The 19397-nt window shown below is 39.9% G+C and overlaps 1 protein-coding gene across 1 annotated transcript in view; it reads right to left on the minus strand.

Annotated features, from left to right (window-relative positions):
• Nucleotides 1-2266: 2266 nt before the first annotated feature.
• Nucleotides 2267-19397, minus strand: part of LOC124716999 — a 101842-nt gene continuing 84711 nt past the window's right edge. The window contains exons 15-18 of the mRNA XM_047243623.1: nt 15180-15268; nt 9453-9508; nt 4236-4296; nt 2267-2929 (exon numbers count right to left, since the gene is read on the minus strand). Coding sequence (XP_047099579.1) covers nt 2917-2929; nt 4236-4296; nt 9453-9508; nt 15180-15268 — 219 coding nt within the window. The 3' untranslated portion in view covers nt 2267-2916. The remainder of the gene's footprint in view (nt 2930-4235; nt 4297-9452; nt 9509-15179; nt 15269-19397) is intronic.

Raw genomic sequence — 19397 nt, forward strand, 5'->3', positions numbered from 1 at the left:
TTTCTGGAACATACTGCTACCGTGGACTATCGCGCACAGACATATGCATCGACTGCCCACTGACGTGTTTGTAAATTGCGTTTCTTATACTGGCACTTCCCTGTGTGAGGAATCGCTTTCTTTATAAATGTCTTCTAATCGACTCTCCTCCTCGTTTATGTTATTGTGCAAGAAACCTTTTGCAATGAACTAAACTGGAAATGTATCTGTTGATAATTCTGGATAGTCCAATCGTTAGTTGCCATGATTTACAATAATGCTTTCTTTCGTTGCAAACGGAAATGTTAAGAATTACCTCTGGAGATAGGCAACATGGGTAACAAGTGGTGATGGTTTAAAAGACAAGTGTATGGTGCACTAAAAATTGAATTCTGTTGAATGTGTAACACATTAAACTCGAAGTCTGCCAGCAGCCACATGTTATAGGTACGAAATTGTATCCTAATTCTGACATGTTGGTGACATACTGACTGGAATATCATGTTCCTTGTTGCTTTTATTATTTTTCTCATATTTTTACTGTGAACATATAACTTACATGCGTGGAAGCTGATACCGAAACAAAGTGTGTTGTGAGGCAAAAAATTACAATAAGCTTCGAATTTTTAGGTTTGTACGTAAGTTCGTAGCTTTTTTGTTTTGCAAGTTCATATTCGGTTGCTATGGATTTATTTATCGATTGTCGTTTTTTTGTTTGTAGCTCAGTATTGCTATTTGAGTTTACATGTCGCTATTTTGTGATTGGAGCGAGGGGTGAGAGCAGCGGAGGCAGCCAGACACATTTGTGCCATTTGTCGGGATAGTGTCATTGAGCAGAGCGTGGCAACCATGGGCGCTCCCAGCAAGGGGTGGGGGGGGGGGGGGCAGCTCCCACCCCCCCTCCCCCCAGTAGATATTTGCAGTTTTTCACTAGTTTACTGTTTTATTTAATAAGAAATGCTGTATGTTTTCTCGGATTGTACAAATGCATTCTTGTATTTAAAATGTTTATTAAAAGCAGTTTTTCACTGGTTTACTGTTTGATTTAATAGAAAGTGCTGTATGTTGTCTCAAGTCCTTATTTCCTGAGACTAGTATGAACTGCCCCTCCCCCCCCAGTTCAGATCCTGGGTACGCCCTTGCTACCATCAGCTCCTACCTACTGAAATGGGGACTCATCTGACAAGTCCACAGCTCTCCTGTTGTCTAGGGTCCAACCGATATGATCACGGATCCAGGAGAGGTACTGTAGTTGATGTCATGCTGTTACCAAAGGCACTCGTATCGGTCGTCTGCTGCCATAGCCCATTAGCGCCAAATTTCACCACACTGTCCTAACGGATACATTCGTTGTTCGTCACAGGTTGAGTTCTGTGGTTATTTCACACAGTGTTGCTTGTCTATTATCAATTACAACTCCACACAAACACCGCTGCTCTCAGTCTCTAAGTGAAGGCTGTCGGCCACTGCATTGTCCTCGGTGAGAGGCAATGCCTAACATTTGGTATTCTCGGCACACTTCTGGCACTGCAGATCTTGGAATACTGAATTACCCAACTTTTCCCAAAACTGAATGTTCCATGTGTCGAGCTGAAACTACCATTCCAAATATGAATTCTATTAGTTCACACTGTGTGGCTATTATCACAGACCCCTTTACACATGAACCACTCGAGTACAAATGAGAGCTCCGCCAATGCACTGCCCTTTTATACCTTGCATACGCGATACCACGCCATCTGTACATGTTCGTAATGTTGTCCCATAACTAATGTCCTCCCACTGTGAACCTGGAACATTACATTCATTCACACTCACTCTGTTTCTGTTCTCTAACAGGTACCCCCCCCCCCCCCCCTTCCAAGAGAATACTCATCCTGTAAGTCTCTCCTAACCCGCATTTCTGGTGACTTTTCCAGTATCTACCTCTTTTCCTAGGCCTCTCCGGACCTTTTCCTTCACCCCCCTTCCTTACCCTTCAACCCTTTTGCCTGAAGAAGGCAGAACTGGTTCAAAAAACTTATCTAATTATAACCTTTTTTTATTTGCGTGTTCTGCCACTGCTTGGTGATTAGATTTTTTTATCTATCCAATTACATCATAGTCTTGTTATAGATGATGTCATAACAGGAAAAGCAGAAACACTAAAATGTCTTGTGCCATCACTTAGCAGATAAATTTCACTACAGTTTGTTTCCTTTTTACACCCAATAAATAAATAAATATTCAGTACCAAATCATTTCCGACTGAAGCATTATTTTATTTAAGTTACATTAATACAATTTGGTGCAAATAAAAGCTTTCTTTACTCTACTTGTTTGTAACAGTAATTACAAAAGTGCTTCACAATTCTCAACTTTTTAAGAGTATAAAAAAAACAAAAGAGCTCAAAATATTCTCATAATTATATAAATATTTTCAGTTTCTGGTAATGAAGTAACAATGCACATTAATTTCATTTCTGATGCCACATAATATTTAATATTAATCGATGACATAAAAATAAAGAGAAGTAACCAACATACGTGATACTATTACTGCCTGTTAAGCAGGAGTTTTCAGAAAGGTTTCTTTCTCCCTTACTTGAGGGTCACGATGACTCTGGGTTTGCATACCCTACACAAAAAAAAGCTATATAATGTGTCTTTGCCATTTGTTATCTTATATGGCACTATGTAACTTTTCATTTATATTAAAGCACGTTCTAAGCTGCCCAAGCAAATCAACAATTTCATGAAAAGCAGTACATGTTTTGCACCATACTAAACATTTTTAATAATCTGAATTTCATTGGTGCACACGCATTCTCCACCAGATCAAAAATTATAATAAGTACATTAAGCATTTGCTCATATATTTAATACTGTACAGTTCCAGTTATATGTATCAGACAGTAATATAGTTTCTTGCTAAAACTGTGTTCTTCCTTTGTTGTTTTAATCAGCATTCCTGGAAACAGACAAAAACCTCATTAATGCCAGTCAAAACCATCTCAAAAAAGGAAACAAAAATGAAACATGAATCAACATTGAGATACTGCATCAGACTAATGAAGGATGCCACCAACATTCTCAGTTTAAATCAATAAACATCACTGAAAGTACTACAAAACAGTTAAGGGGGGGTAGGACGTCAAATGGGCAGACTTGGAGCAGGAGTGTCACCACAGGACATTTTGATTTCTAATGTCTATACTTTTAAAAATAAATTAACAAAACTTTGTCAGCATGACCAGGAAGGATTGAGGACTCACTCATAGCAGTAGAAGTTCAAAAACGTAGAAAAATACCTTTTTTTAGATGTGAAATTTCATCATTTTTTTCACTTACTACTGTCGGCATTTGTTGCTATAGGTACACTTTTCTTCCTAAGTAAGAGAGATTTTTCGATGAATTTTGCACAGCATACGAACAGTACTTACAGGTGAATGAAACTCTAGAATTTTCCAAACCTATTAAAAAACCTGTGGTAAAAACTGAGATAATTAACTATAAAATTTCAGTTTTTTCTAAACATGAAATTTAAAATTTAACAGTTCATTCAGTCTTTCATAAATTAAAGCCAGTAGTAAGTGAAAAAATGATGAAATTTCACATGTAAAAAAAGTGTATTTTGTTACGTTTTTGAGCTGTCACTGCTATGAGTATGAATCCTGAATCCTTCCTTGTCATGCTGTCAAAGTTCTCTGAATTTATTTGTAAAAGTATAGACAGTGGAAATTAAAATGTCCTGTGGTGCCTCTCCTGCTCCACGTCGGCCCGTTTGACGTCCTACCCCCCTTAACACCATTAACTGCTCGCACATAGTACCACTAGTATCACGAGGAACAGACTTCGTACATTATGTGATTTTTTGGTAAAAGCATCCAGAGGCAGCTGCATACAATTTGCATTTGTACTCAAAAATGAATCAATTTAGCAACAGTAGTTTTCTCAGTGTCTGCTCATTTCACCTAAAACTACATGTTGGTCATCAAACTTTATGACAGTATTACCTGTTTGGCAGATCACACACTTGCCAATCCTATGATAACACCAAAGGAAAGTCCCAAATGACAAACTCTGTGACACATACTGATTTTTTTTAGAAATTACCGAAATGGAAAGCTGATGAAGTTTCCACAGTTAGAAATAGCAAGTGGTTGCCACACAGTTGTTTACGCCTATTACAATTTGATGTTTTGAGAGCGTTTTATGTACATATCTAAAGACTTTTTGAGATGCATAAACATTAGATAAGTAAGACAGCTACTCACCATCCTGCAAAAAAAAGAGCATAGTTTGTCCTGATTGCACATCTTCTCCTGGGGCGGGAACCTACAAAAGAGAAACGTCCTACGTAAAAGAAGTGTGCCATTTTTCAAGTGTAAGTGCTTCAAAACATTTGATACAAGTTATTTTATAAAGCTCAACAGCAGCAACTGATTTATTTAATGATAGTAAGGAATTACTGGCTAAGCTACAGTAAAAAACATTTAATGATGCATATCACCACCAACAACAACATGTACACCAGAACTAGAATAGTGGTTCCCCACATCAGTAGTGCTATATGAACCTGCTGGGTGAAATTTAAAATGGAACATGACTTTGAACGAAGCCAAACTGAAGAGTTCAAGAGTGAGAGTGGTCTCATTACTGCGACTGGACTGTGTAAATTCAGTGCAAAATAGGAATATCTATAGTATTTATCACATTCTTCCACCAAAGTGATAATGGGATACGATTTTGAAGCTTATAGGGTCTGATGCGTGTCGTGGGAAGAAGTGCCTGTTACGGAATAAGCCAACAGTAGCTGCACAGTTTCATTGGATCACCCCCTGAAAAATACTGATGTAGGTTCTATCCTCAAAATAAATAGCCAAAAGCTCCTTTGTAAATTCACACCAAAGTCTTTAATTTCAAAATAAGTACCTCATTTGTTTAGCTAAAGCAAATTTACAAACACTGAACTCTCTTTATTGTAAAAAACTGTAGAAACTAAGAGTTGTCTGTCAAAACTATTTTAGATGTGATTCCATGGGTTTACTCAAAATATTGCAGGTAACATTAACTAGCTTACTAAAAATAAAAAAATCTGTGTCAAAGATGCAGAGCATGCCGTCATGTCACTAAACCTGCCTGTTACGGAATAAGCCAACAGTAGCTGCACAGTTTCATTGGATCACCCCCTGAAAATGCTGATGTAGGTTCTATCCTCAAAATAAACAGCCAAAAACTCCTTTGTAAATTCACAACTGGAAGTTTATCAGTCTTCAATCACATCTTTAAGATCCTACCAGGTCTCTCATGTTTACAGACAGGTAGGTAGTATGGACTTAAGCGGAGCATAGTAGTTTTTATTTCTTCAAAAAAGAAAGATTTCATACAGTACATGTTTAGAGATCATTTGTTGCTTCACACGCAATTAAATACAAAAAGGTCACAGAACTGTTACTGCACTCACAAATATTATTCCAACGACTCAAAATACACATTTTGAGATATATTCCTAATACCTAAAAAACGTCCTCTCAGCTTCAATTGAATGAACGAAGACAAAACACAAATGGCTCCTTGGCTGGGCTTTAAAAAACCAGACTAGATAACCTTGAATCTGTACCAAAGACTAAGAACAGATGAAACAGACTAAGAATAGACTGGCACTGAACAGAATGAGTGTGAGTGATAGCACAGACCACAGCAAGAGTAAAAATGGAGCAAGCATCAGCCTTATAAAGACTTGATTCACTTATAATAGTTACAAATTCTATAAATAATTACAAATTCTATAGGTCAGAAAGTTCATTTTTTATTCACTATTGGTTTTGTTGTTATATTTTGATTCTACATTATGTATCACCAGCAGCACTTATTAAAATACGGAATACTAATTTATGCTTACGCAGTAGGGAATCCCAGGTTTATAACCATCTTGGTCATTAAAATTCAGTTACTGAAAATTTAGTAATTTTTAATTAAACTCCATTGCTCATTCTGGTAACTGGAAACAGATAGGAAGCCATAGGCCGACTCATTGATGAGTCACCCAAACCCACAGAAAGAGAGATATGGATGGCAACGAGGATGACGACAACTACGAACGGACACAGCAATGACAAGAAGAAGAAGAAGAAGAAGAAGAAGAAGAAGAAGAAGAAGAAGAAGAAGAAGAAGAAGAAGAACAACAACAACAACAACAACACTGAACAGATATGACAGTACACAAGTCTTTAGAATAAAACAGATGGAGGGCCACGACGTAGTGAGATTCAGGAACCAACAAAGATGCGTACAGTACAGAACACAAGAGCGTAATAACAACACGACTGACTTCTGAGCCCATGCGCTGCAGGCTTTATAGGGCCCCTGTGAGTGCTGACAGGCAGTCATGGCAGTGACAGCACTGTGGCAGCGACAGTAGTGCTCGCCGGTTATATGGGCGCCGCCTAGCAGCTGTCATCTACGTCCGTGCCTTCTGGCGAGCCATCCAAATTGTCGTACCGGAATATCAGACTCATTAATATGGGTTTCAACAGATTCAGAAACATCAGGTCATGAAAAGCATATCAACAGATCCCTGAAATTTACAGTATTTTGGCTGAAATTGGCACTGAAAGGTTTGACCAGGTGAAATTTTTAATTAAAAATATCTTTTTAACTAATTATTTGTGGGTTAATGTAAATATGAGGTTCATTTAAATTAAACTTGGTCAGTGTGTCTACCTTTTCCTTCCACATAAGGTAGCACCACGTAACTGCGGGTATGGTGGCACCATCTATTAGTAGAGAGACTGATGTGTGTGCACCGTTTGATGTTTCAAAGCACCAGTGTGGTTTCACACTGAAGAGAAGGTGGTCACAAAAGTTATCATCCACTACCAAACATTCAGGCCAGTAAGCAGGAACAACGAGGAGTGATTCGATTTTTGGCGGCAGAAGGAGCTGGAGGCCATGAAATGTATTGATGGATGAAGGCTGTGTACAGTGAATACAGTCTGAATCGTTCAAGTGTTGTGGGATGGCGCAAACAATTCCTTGAGGGCCGCGAGTCACTGGAAGACGATGCTCGTCCTGGACACACTCATCGTGTGATCACACCGGAAATGGTTGCGGAAGTGAATGCTTTAGTCTTAGACAACCGCAGAAACACCGTGGACTAGATCCATCAGTTACTGGGTGTTAGTGTGGGCACCGCCCACATCATAATACATCAACACTTTCAAAAGATCTGTGTGAAGTGTGTTTCCCACCAACTGACCGCTGAACAGTGCAATATTCTAATGGCGCTGTCTTTGAATCATCTATAACATTATCATGAGGAGAATACAGCTTTCTGTGGCATATTGTCACAGGCGACAAAACGTGGTGTCACCATTTTGAACTGGAAAGCAAGCGTCAGAGCAAGCAGTGGAAACGTGACTTCGCCACCTACATAGAAATCAAAGGCCATGCACACCAGTTCTGGTAAACTCATGATGTCCTCTTTTTCTGACCACAAGGGGCCACTGCTTGTCGGCGGGGAACCACCAATGCCCAGCGTCATCAAGCCACTTCACAGAACCTTAGACAAGCCATAAAGTCGAAACACCAAGGCATGTTGTCCAATTGCATTATCCACCTGCATAATAATATCAGCCCACACATGGCCAATGTGGTGAAGACAACTTTGCAGCAGTTTCGGTGGGAAATGCTCAACATTCACCATAATGTTCCGACCTTTCACCGTGTGGCTTTCATGTGCTTGGACCTCTAAAACAAGCTATTCGCGGACATCGATTCGCAACGGACGACGCAGTGTGTGAGTGAGTCCAGGCCTGGATCTGACAGCAGCCTACTAGCTTCTTCAAGGACGGAATCGGCCGGCTAGTGTCGCAATGGGATACATAGGCCAACAGTTTTGGCAACAATTTTTGAATATGTGTACTGTGTAGTATAACTACATTTTTGAATTAATAAAATCATTACCGCTACTTTACACTAGTGACTGAGTTTCATTTGAATGCCCCTTATACTTTTCAGTACAGAGAAAAAATAGCTCTTTAATTTGGAAGTGGTCTTTCCTTCTGAATTTACATATTAGTTCAGATTTTCCCCTATGGCTACATGTATGAAATTTTATAATTGCAATAACTTTTGATTGCCATAATTTCTGATGAAATTAATTGCTCATTGCAGCCAGGACAACAGACTTAATGATCTGAGTGACAATGTTTTCTGAGCGGAATTTGTTTCTACCAATTTGGTAATTTTCATACTATGTGCTTGATGTAGGAACTTTAACATTGGAATTTTGAAGAGAAAGTGCTTTGTCACAACGCACATAAGGTGATAAAATTCAAAATACTACTGATACACACGCTGAAAAATATGTGGTGTCCACAAAGTCACTCTACAATTTCAATAATCTATAACAAAGGTAAATGAGGATGTCTTTCTTACTTTTTACTACAAACTCAGTGGTTAACAAATTTTTAAACAGCATTTCATCTGTGTGTTTCAGTTACATATTTGCTGGATGAGATACTGATAAACTCCATATAAAACAGCTACTCTTCAACAGAAGGCACAGTTTGTATCACTGTTTACTGACACAAAATCTGACATGTAGACTTACTGTGGAGGAGATCCGGTGTCACGTGCACAAATTTGTGTACGGCACAAGAAACTTATGGACAGTGGCAGTGTTTGATAAGAGGACAGCCGAGGGAAACGATGGTCGTGTGGGACTGCCTCTGACTGTGCTCCCAGGCCTGCCAGACAGTTGCAGCTACCACACTCCACAGTGCACCAAGTTGTACATGCCCTCCAACCACTGTCAATGGGGTTATGTTAAAGCTATAGTGTTTCAATCAAACATATGGGACATTCACCTCCTGCACAGTGTTACTGATTGCTTCTGCCACCACAGAAAGGGTCACTACAGAGAACATGATGAGACAACTAGTTCCGTAGAGAGGTGTATTAAACAGGAAAAACTTCATTACGTTTCATTTTGTGATTAATTTTGCATATCTATTTTTTCATCTACCTATGTAACAATATTTTTTTTAAATCGGTAAACAGACTTCACACAGCTCTGGTATAATAACTACCCCTAGCTTTCAGAACTTAGTTCTTTCCCCAGGAAGAAAAGAAAAATAGGCAGTGAAAGGTTAGAACAGATGGGCAGATCGTCAGAGCTGAGGTTCACACACGCTCACCTTTTGCGAGGACAAATGGAGGGGAGGGGAGGAAGACTGGGGTTTTGCACGCTACAGACGATGACGTCGTTAGAGGTGGAGCACGAGATCGTGTCGAGGAAGGAAACTGGCCTTACCGCAGTGCCACTCTGCTTTATAAATTACTGCCAAGCATTATGTAACAAAACACTTTGGGATTACAACACATGCCATAATCCATTTTAGTCAATGTTTAACCTGTTACTAATGTAATGAGCAAGTCTCAAAGAGCAATGATGTTGAAATCACAGATTTAAAAAGTTATATACGTACCCTGTTCAGTTTCAGAATGCGGTGACTGTTCTCTTTCCACATCAGACCGAGGTGACCTGTGCAGAAAATTTAACACAATCAGGTTGTGACACAACACATAATCAAAAGGAGTCAAATAACTTCGACCGGTTGTCACTACCGACCTGAGCTAGCAGACATCACCACACTTAACACATGTAACATATCAAAAATGCGAGAACTTCAAATTCAATTATGCATAACACTTCAGTGCAATCACTCTAACGCTTTCACAAGCATAGAAACACTAGGGCAGTGTCGGCTACTAGTTACAGGCGACTATGAAATAACCATGAGTGACAAAGTATTTGTTTCAAATACAAATACATTCTGATGATGGAAATACGATTACGAACACGAAAGTAAATACATTTCTCGGATGGCTAATAACGTTCCTAATGCAAGGAGGATCACATAGACCTGAAGCAATGAAGTAAAGGCTTTACGAGACAAATACATCAGCACAAAAAATAAGAAAACTGCTGTAGTATCTAACATACAGTGACTGCTGGGTAACGACTGACAGCAGTACTCCCCCTACAATACAGCAAGAGAAGTAAGATCAGCGAGATAACGTGCTTTGGAAGACGAGAGGAAATCTACAGTGAATTCCTCGAATGGCAAATGGGCTACATCAATTTTATCATATTTCAGCTCAGTATCAAGTACAGATTCTAATCATATTTATTTCAATATTACTTCAAATTCTGAATAAAGACCTCCTGTTACTAACTAACCGAAGTACTGAGATCAAACAATGGGAAATCCAGGATGGAATGTCAGAATATTAGGGAAGGAAAATTGCTACTCACCATATAGCGGAGATGTTGAGTTGCAATAGGCACAACAAAAAGATTCACACAATTATAGCTTTCAGCCATTAAGGCCTTTGTCAACAATAGACACATACAGGGTGTTTCAAAAATGACCGGTATATTTGAAACGGCAATAAAAACTAAACGAGCACCGATAGAAATACACCGTTTGTTGCAATATGCTTGGGAAAACAGTACATTTTCAGGCAGACAAACTTTCGAAATTACAGTAGTTACAATTTTCAACAACAGATGGCGCTGCAAGTGATGTGAAAGATATAGAAGACAACGCAGTCTGTGGGTGCGCCATTCTGTACGTCGTCTTTCTGCTGTAAGCGTGTGCTGTTCACAACGTGCAAGTGTGCTGTAGACAACATGGTTTATTCCTTAGAACATAGGATTTTTCTGGTGTTGGAATTCCACCGCCTAGAACACAGTGTTGTTGCAACAAGACGAAGTTTTCAACGGAGGTTTAATGTAACCAAAGGACCGAAAAGCGATACAATAAAGGATCTGTTTGAAAAATTTCAACGGACTGGGAACGTGACGGATGAATGTGCTGGAAAGGTAGGGCGACCGCGTACGGCAACCACAGAGGGCAACACGCTGCTAGTGCAGCAGGTGATCCAACAGCGGTTTCGGGTTTCCGTTCGCCGTGTTGCAGCTGCGGTCCAAATGACGCCAACGTCCACGTATCGTCTCATGCGCCAGAGTTTACACCTCTATCCATACAAAATTCAAACGCGGCAACCCCTCAGCGCCGCTACCATTGCTGCACAAGAGACATTCGCTAACGATATAGTGCACAGGATTGATGACGGCGATATGCATGTGGGCAGCATTTGGTTTACTGACGAAGCTTATTTTTACCTGGACGGCTTCGTCAATAAACAGAACTGGCACATATGGGGAACCGAAAAGCCCCATGTTGCAGTCCCATCATCCCTGCATCCTCAAAAAGTACTGGTCTGGGCCGCCATTTCTTCCAAAGGAATCATTGGCCCATTTTTCAGATCCGAAACGATTACTGCATCACGCTATCTGGACATTCTTCGTGAATTTGTGGCGGTACGAACTGCCTTAGACGACACTGCAAACACCTCGTGGTTTATGCAAGATGGTGCCCGGCCACATCGCACGGCCGACGTCTTTAATTTCCTGAATGAATATTTCGATGATCGTGTGATTGCTTTGGGCTATCCGAAACATACAGGAGGCGGCGTGGATTGGCCTCCCTATTCGCCAGACATGAACCCCTGTGACTTCTTTCTGTGGGGACACTTGAAAGACCAGGTGTACCGCCAGAATCCAGAAACAATTGAACAGCTGAAGCAGTACATCTCATCTGCATGTGAAGCCATTCCGCCAGACACATTGTCAAAGGTTTCGGGTAATTTCATTCAGAGACTACGCCATATTATTGCTACGCATGGTGGATATGTGGAAAATATCGTACTATAGAGTTTCCCAGACCGCAGCGCCATCTGTTGTTGAAAATTGTAACTACTGTAATTTCGAAAGTTTGTCTGCCTGAAAATGTACTGTTGTCCCAAGCATATTGCAACAAATGGTGTATTTCTATCGCTGCTCGTTTAGTTTTTATTGCCGTTTCAAATATACCGGTCATTTTTGAAAGAACCCTGTATATACACAAGTGTGGTTTCAGTTGCCCGAGACTGCAGATGTGTGTGCAAGTTGGGTTTGTGTAAGTGTGTGTGTGTGTGTGTGTGTGTGTGTGTGTGTGTGTGTGTGTGTGTCTATTGTTAACAAAGGCCTTAATGGCCGAAAGCTATAATTAAGTGAATCTTTTTGTTGTGCCTATCGCAACGAAGTACTGAGATCCAATATTTGTATGAAAACATACATTAATTTTTTTTTCTTTTATAACACACATGACATTACAAGATAACCATTATAGAGTGGCAACTTTTAAGACAGAGAACTACATGTCTTTCAACAAAAATTTTACCGTCCATCAAAAATCATTACTAAGAGCTGCAAATATATAGCAACAGCTCCTGTCACTGGACAACAAATAGTACGCCTGACATTCTTTTACTTCTTGCAGAGTACACAGGGTCAGTTACATGTGACAACTTTAAACCGCTTTTTTAAAAAAGGAACATGAATAATCAAAATAGCATACTTCATGAAATTTTGAGAGAACTGCCAGATACGTGTCACCTGCCCCCAGAATATTTCAGCTCAGGCTTCTGGTGACCTTTACACGTGTAGTAGCCAAACACACTAAGATTGTCACTCCATACCCTGCCAATGCACACTTCCGTACTCTCCTGCAGCTGGATAGACATTACTGGAGAGTGTGCGAGACTGTCTTCTCTAGTGAAAGCTCACTTTAGACATCAGATTGACAGTGTTCATTCAGTAAAATCAAAAAGTAAATTCTCCTTCAGTGCATGCAGTTTTGATTCTGTGTGATATCTGACTGGAAACCACTCACCTGATTAATCAGCTTATCATGTAATTATTAGACCAACTATGAGAAATTTTCAGAAAATAAGTGTACTAATTTTTATATATTTCTACAAAAGTGTACAAGATAAAAATTAAAAGGTACTGTTGCTATACTTGTTAACATAACAGCCATCCCATTCGATGCATACAGTGTGAGACGTGGCACGAGCTTCTTTATGCTTTTTCGAAGAACTCTCCTGCGAGTTCCTTTCTACACCTGCTCGTCAGTTGAGAATTTAATTTCACTTGTGTGGTTTTAGGGAGCTGAAAATATGATAATCTGAAAGTGCCAAGCCGACAGAATACAGAAGGAGAGAAGGGGGAGGGGGTTCAAAACATCCCAAACCGAATGTGTCCAAGAGTGCTTCAGCGGCTAACACTGCGTGAGGGCAGGTGCTGTCGTGCAACAAGCACACTCCTCTCATCAGGGTTTCACGATATCATTTAGCATTGACGGTCTCCTCCGGAGGCAGAAATTAGATCAAAATGATGCCTTTTTGGTCCAAAAACACTTGTGCTATTTTTTTTTTTTGCCTAAAATTGTGGTTTTGAATTTTTTAGCAGATGGGGAACTGGTCTAGCATCACTGTGACGACTGTATTTTTGTCTCATGTGTGATGAGCGAACCACATTTCATCTCCAGCCACAACAGAGGTCAGAAAATTCGCATCCTCCAACTCAAGTCACTCGAGAAACTTGTAGGTGCTATTGGCAATTTTTCTTGTTCTGATCTGTCAGCTGTTTTGGAACACCACAAGCGCACAGTTTCTGGTATCTCAGTCTTTCTGTGAATGTCTCATAAGATTTGTGGAAACTTGTGGAAACGTAACAGAAATTTCAGCCACTGTCAATCAATGGTCTTGACTAACAATTTCCTTGATTTTCTGCACCAACTCATCAATCAAAATGGTAGGTCATCCTCAGTTCATCATGAACATTTATTCTGCATTCACTAAAATCCCCACACCACTTAAACACACTCGTTCTGTTCATAACACCTTCACCATAAACCAATTCAATTCGTGAATAAAATTCGAGAGGCCTTATCCCTTCTGTGGGTAGCAAGCAGACCACAGTACATGGCTCACACTTGGCGGGGCTTCTTACCGACCTTTCCCACAACTGAACAATACACCATGAGGTTATGTGCTACCATGTTCCTGCGATGCTTGCTCTGGTCAGTGGATCCCCTCTACCACTAGTGTTGCCAACCAAATTTTTCCGTATACATCAAACTTAGAGGACTCCATCGACAAGGAACCAGTGGAAATATTGAGCTTAGTGAGGCATATTTCGCTCTCACACAAATGGTAGGGTCAAGGTCAATTTACAATGGATGTCAGCAGAATGGGTCGGCAGCAACAAATGGTGATGTCTTCACACTAGACCAAACATCAACAGAACAGCATATCACTCAGTCTGACTAGTGAAAGTGAGGTAATATGAGACTATACTGACTTTTGTGGGGCAGACAAAGTGTCAAGGAACTCCCAATACCAGTCAATTTTTTTGATGGCAAAAGAAGCATTCATAATGGGTATTCTTGACAGCCTATATGTTAAATTCCACACACTATAAGAATCTGAAAGAACAGGAAAGCTATCATACAAAATGTCAACATTTTGTTGCTCAAGAAAATACATACATAGAAACACATTAAAGAACACAAGGTAGCAAATATTGTCTTTTCACTTTATCCATCCTGTTTTCTTTCTGCCTGCAAAACAACAAAAAACGCACTCTCTTCTGCAATGGAGCTAGATGTTTCACTGTTTAAGTAATTTTCATTAAAACACTTATCAATGCATATTGGCAACTTTATTTCTAGGTACTGCAAAAACTAAATTTTTTGCTTTTCCATACTGAGAGACTTTCATGAGAGAATGCATGAAGGAACACGGAGTCCTCATGCTATTTCATAATATGTCTTCAAATAAACCAATCAATAATAGCAGGATTAAGAAGTCACAAAAGCTTAAATCCCAGTACTATAACACGAGAGATCACAACAATAATAGGTTAACTTCTGATGCTAGCAGAATACGTCACTGGCCAAATTTTCTTCCCAAGAAACAGTGACAATTACATTACATTCTGCAAACTGACTGTGTGAAGACATCTATCTGAAATGCACTGAGGAGTGATCTGATCTATTCTATGACACCAGTGAATCAAATATTAAAGCTAGCTAATATTTTTGTCACTATATGTCTCACACAGTAGTATGGCCCACAGTAAGTCAATTGGTGATGCTTTGTGAAAAGGAAGTTAACTGAAAACGGTCAACAATAAATAGACAATTGTTAAGAGTGTGTCTGATTTCAACATTTACGTGGGTACCCTACAGCAAAATCACACTCTGTTCCTTAAGCAACAGTGAGCACTAAGTCTAACGTTAAGCATCAGCAAGGGCACTCACCCATTACACTTTTCAGGGCTGTCCACAGAGGCAGACGCCTTCCTTTTGCGGCTGCTGGATGGTGTAGAAACTGGATCTGATGGCTCTTCCTGCAAAGGTGAAGCACATGCTTTTCTTATTAACACTTTCAGTTCCAGCCCTATTCTGTCTATCCGGCTCCAGAAACCAGACAATTTTCTCAATATTTAGATACCTGCTATGGTCGCATTTGTTAATATATTTTGATAAATAGCCCACCATCTAAATTCTACTTCCTTCTACTTTGAAATTATGGTGAGATGTTTGTGGCGTATTTAATAGCGTTTGAAGGAAATCACAGAATTAACTGCCATGTTTTTGTAAATTTAAAAAGAGTCATATATTCAAATAAAATACAGCAAAAATTTTATAAAGTGAAAATATTTTATTTATATCCACTTTTTATTCCTCAACTCAATTCTCACACAGAATCATAATGTTTCTTTGTGTAGTAAATTTTGAAATACAGTTCCACATACAATGCAACACCACACTGCTCACATTGGTACCACATTTCTTTGCAGGAAGCTTTTCCAGTTCCTTTCTTGCTCCTGGAGCTGCATACATGGCACACACGTGCAGCGTACTGCTTGGATGTTGATGGGATGTGCTGCAGAAAATGCCTTTATGATAATCTGCCCACAGTTCCACTTTGTACACTTGTACCAACGACTTGTTGCACTTCCTCCTGAGTGAACTCAGCTGTAAGCGTTATAAAAAAGTCAGTGATTTTCATTTTCTTCTGGTGCACCAAATTGTACAACAAGAATGAATTTGACACTCCCATAAGCAGCAGGTGAAAATACAGTTTCCTCCACCATTTTACTGTCCTGTGGCAAAATACATTGTACTGTAAGCGTTGGTTTGCAAGGTCGGCCCCAGCCTTCTTGCAATTAAAGTGGCTTCAGTACAAATGAAACATTCTTTTTTGTGTGTGTACCAAATGATGTCATTCCTACTTGATAATGAATACACATCCCTCTTGTCCTTCCATTTCATTTCCAACACATTACCTCTACGTCTGTAGGTCATTTCTCCCTTCTGTAGTTTAGTTGCTACTAAATCTTGGGGCATCGATCTCCCCGACTTGCTCAAAGTGCCTACAGCACCAGTTCCTGCTTGAGCCAACTGCTGAAACAGATCTGGACTCGAATAAAATCTATCAAAGTACACAGTGTGAGCTTTATGCAACAGGTTGCCTTCAGACAGGAGCCTCAAGACAACTGCTGATGATGCATTGTCAAGTGCCTGCTTTCCAGCATACACTTGAAAACTGAGGACATAACCACTGCTTGTCTATGCAACAGCGTACATCTTCAAGCCGTATGGATGAAATGCTTAAATACAACATTCCCTCAGCCTGTTGTAGTAAGGAAGGATTTTGAAGAGTGGGTGAAATCCTCCTCCTCCTCCTGGCTTTTTTTGCTTACCGTTATCAGTGAGATGTAAGCAAGAAAGTATCTGATTATACCGTGAACAACTCATTACATGTGGACGGAAATTGCAACTTACAACAGGATTAGAGCACCAGTGATCTGCCATTCTTGGCGTTCTGGAAACGCACATATGGTAAATGATGCCCAAGAAACATCTCATTTCAGTCAACGCAACTGGCTTCCACGAAATCAATAATGAATGAGGTTTCAGTTCATTTTTACTGTGTTTCTTTATAATTGTTTGTGCTGCATATAGATTTTCTTGTGCTTACAAGTATCCGACATCTTTGTCCATTAGAAAAACTTTAGCACAGTCAAACGCCGAACTTGTAGAATTGATGTCTGCAAGTGTTTTTCTTGGCATTGTGTTGATAGGTGAAGATGTAAAAAATCAGCTGCACTCCAGACATCAGCTTCAGCAACAGAAACATCAAGCAGTGTGTACTGAAATTCCTCATTGCTTCCAGCCCCTTCTGACGAGCTACTTTCTTTCAGATCGTCAACTGAAAACAATAATATAGCCTGTGACAGTGTGGTTGGAGCAAAGCCTAACAAAATGCATAACACAGTGTAAGTTTCTTGTGTAAATAGTAACACCACCACGTAATGTATAAGTAATAATTCATGCACCTTAAAAATGCCATTCTCTTCCTCATCCTCTTCTGCACTCTCTGTATCAACTAAAACCTCTTCCATCATGAGCAAGCCACTTATTTACCGATTGGATAGTACTCTCCGTGTCATTTCAAACAAAGTTCACAACCTACAATTCGCCCATGTGCCAGCGCTGGTGCGAATAAAGCGCTCTGCGCAAACGTTGGCGTGAAGATACATTATCCTCAGATATCCCTGAGAGAAAGATACTTTTCGCCCATCTGCGAACACAAGCCCGAGCTAAGATCCTAGGAAGCCCATACCACTGTTCAAAACCATCAGAACTGTGTCAAGGCGATGATACTCGACGAAAACACTGTAGCCCGTAAATTCTACGGGCCTGGCGATTTTCTGAAGTCCAGTGGCCCATAAATTTTAGGGGCTTGGCATGGAGTGTGTTAAGCAGAAAATGACTTCTTTCTTTATAGCAACAAGCAATGAAAATCAGATAAATCAGACATATTATGTTACTTTGGGAAGGAAATTCAAAAATATCGATACAGGAATGCCAGTAAGACCACAACATTATGAAAAAGAAATATCACCGGTCATTTTCAAGATAATTCTGACTGGAAGTGAGTGTGTCCACGAGTGAAGTTAAGAATTTCATCAGTGGCTAGTAAACAGAAACAGATGACTAAAATAGTTGACAGCAGACTGACTGACTGGTTGGTTGAGAGCGAGACTAATTCTCTATGAACAAGTAGGAGTGAGACTAAGGGAACAGGACTTGAATAGCATACAACACGAGTTGCTGTGCAACAAATATGCTCATAAAAAGCAGTGGTACTGATTGTGCTTTTGAACTTTCATCCTCCCCTGACCAGAATGTTTGCTTACACTTGTAGAGATATATAAAAAAAAAAATAGTGAAAGAGAAGGGAGAGGAGTAGCAACCCCATAAAAAATTGAGTTCATCTAGCTCTGGATGGTAGCAACCATAAATGGCCTCTTCCTAGGACTGGCCTCTCCCTAGGACAACACGTGAAGTCCAGCAAATAGTATGTCAGGTGAAAGAGGAATTTGACTTCCCAACAGCAGAGGCAGTGACAGAGAGACCAAAATGTGTCACTGTGTCTGTACTCCACGTTAGGGGAAGTGACCAAAGGTGTCTTGTGCCTCCACATCAGAAGCAGTCTGAATTCAACTTCTGGGAGTAAAAACCTCAGTCTTCAAACTACATGGAAACTAGCCATCCAACAAATATTCCTTTTAGATCACAGAACAGACTGCACAATCCAAATGAGATTATCCCAAGGGGAACAAACACTCTCAACCGAGGTTGATGTGAGCAAGCATACAGAATCTGGGGGACTTGCCAGAAACGGCATAAAGGAAGAATAGGAGCTCTCAAGAACCAAGATTAAGATTAAGTGGATTTTCAAAATTGAGACCATAAACAGGCAGCAGATGGTATGAAAGCAGCAACGAGATACAGCAATGCAAGAGACAAAATACAGCACAGTCAGATGGCTTTGTAGTTCTGAAAAGCAAACTAGGAACTGAAGTGAAAAAGAAAAGATACATCCCTAGGTGCTTTTGTGTGGGGTTCATAGTAGACCAGATGTGGCATAACTGAAGTGAAGAGTAGGTCGCAACAGATGATCTCAAAGCTGACCATCTGGGCAAGGAACTAAACTCACACAACAGAAAATGGACACACAAAGAAAAATGACAAGAACAGGAAGGACCTAACAGAAGTACACAGTTTCTAGAAGGAGGTGGATGACACTCTGAAAATCATACTACAAAGACAAGGGAAGATTCGCTTGGGTGGCTATAATGCACACATTGAAAGGAAGAACCAATATAAGGGAATAGTTAATGAATAACCATCACTATAGAAGGCAAGGAAAAGCTGTGAAAGGGCAACTGAACTGTGAGTTATTGGAATACGTTTCTGGGACAAACCACAAAAGAAAAAGACATGCACAATCACGGGGGCATTGCAGACTGACTAAGTAGCAGTCAGTCGGACATACACTAATTAGATCATTTACATGTTTATGATCTCTGCTTTCTAGTATGTGGAGGGCTCTATTTACTGTATTGTCAATTGACTTGTTTTTCCAAAATCCATATTGATTCAGGTCCCATTGGCTCCCTGTAT

This window comes from Schistocerca piceifrons, chromosome 9 (assembly GCF_021461385.2).
Source record: "Schistocerca piceifrons isolate TAMUIC-IGC-003096 chromosome 9, iqSchPice1.1, whole genome shotgun sequence".
In the NCBI taxonomy this organism is placed as follows: domain Eukaryota; kingdom Metazoa; phylum Arthropoda; class Insecta; order Orthoptera; family Acrididae; genus Schistocerca; species Schistocerca piceifrons.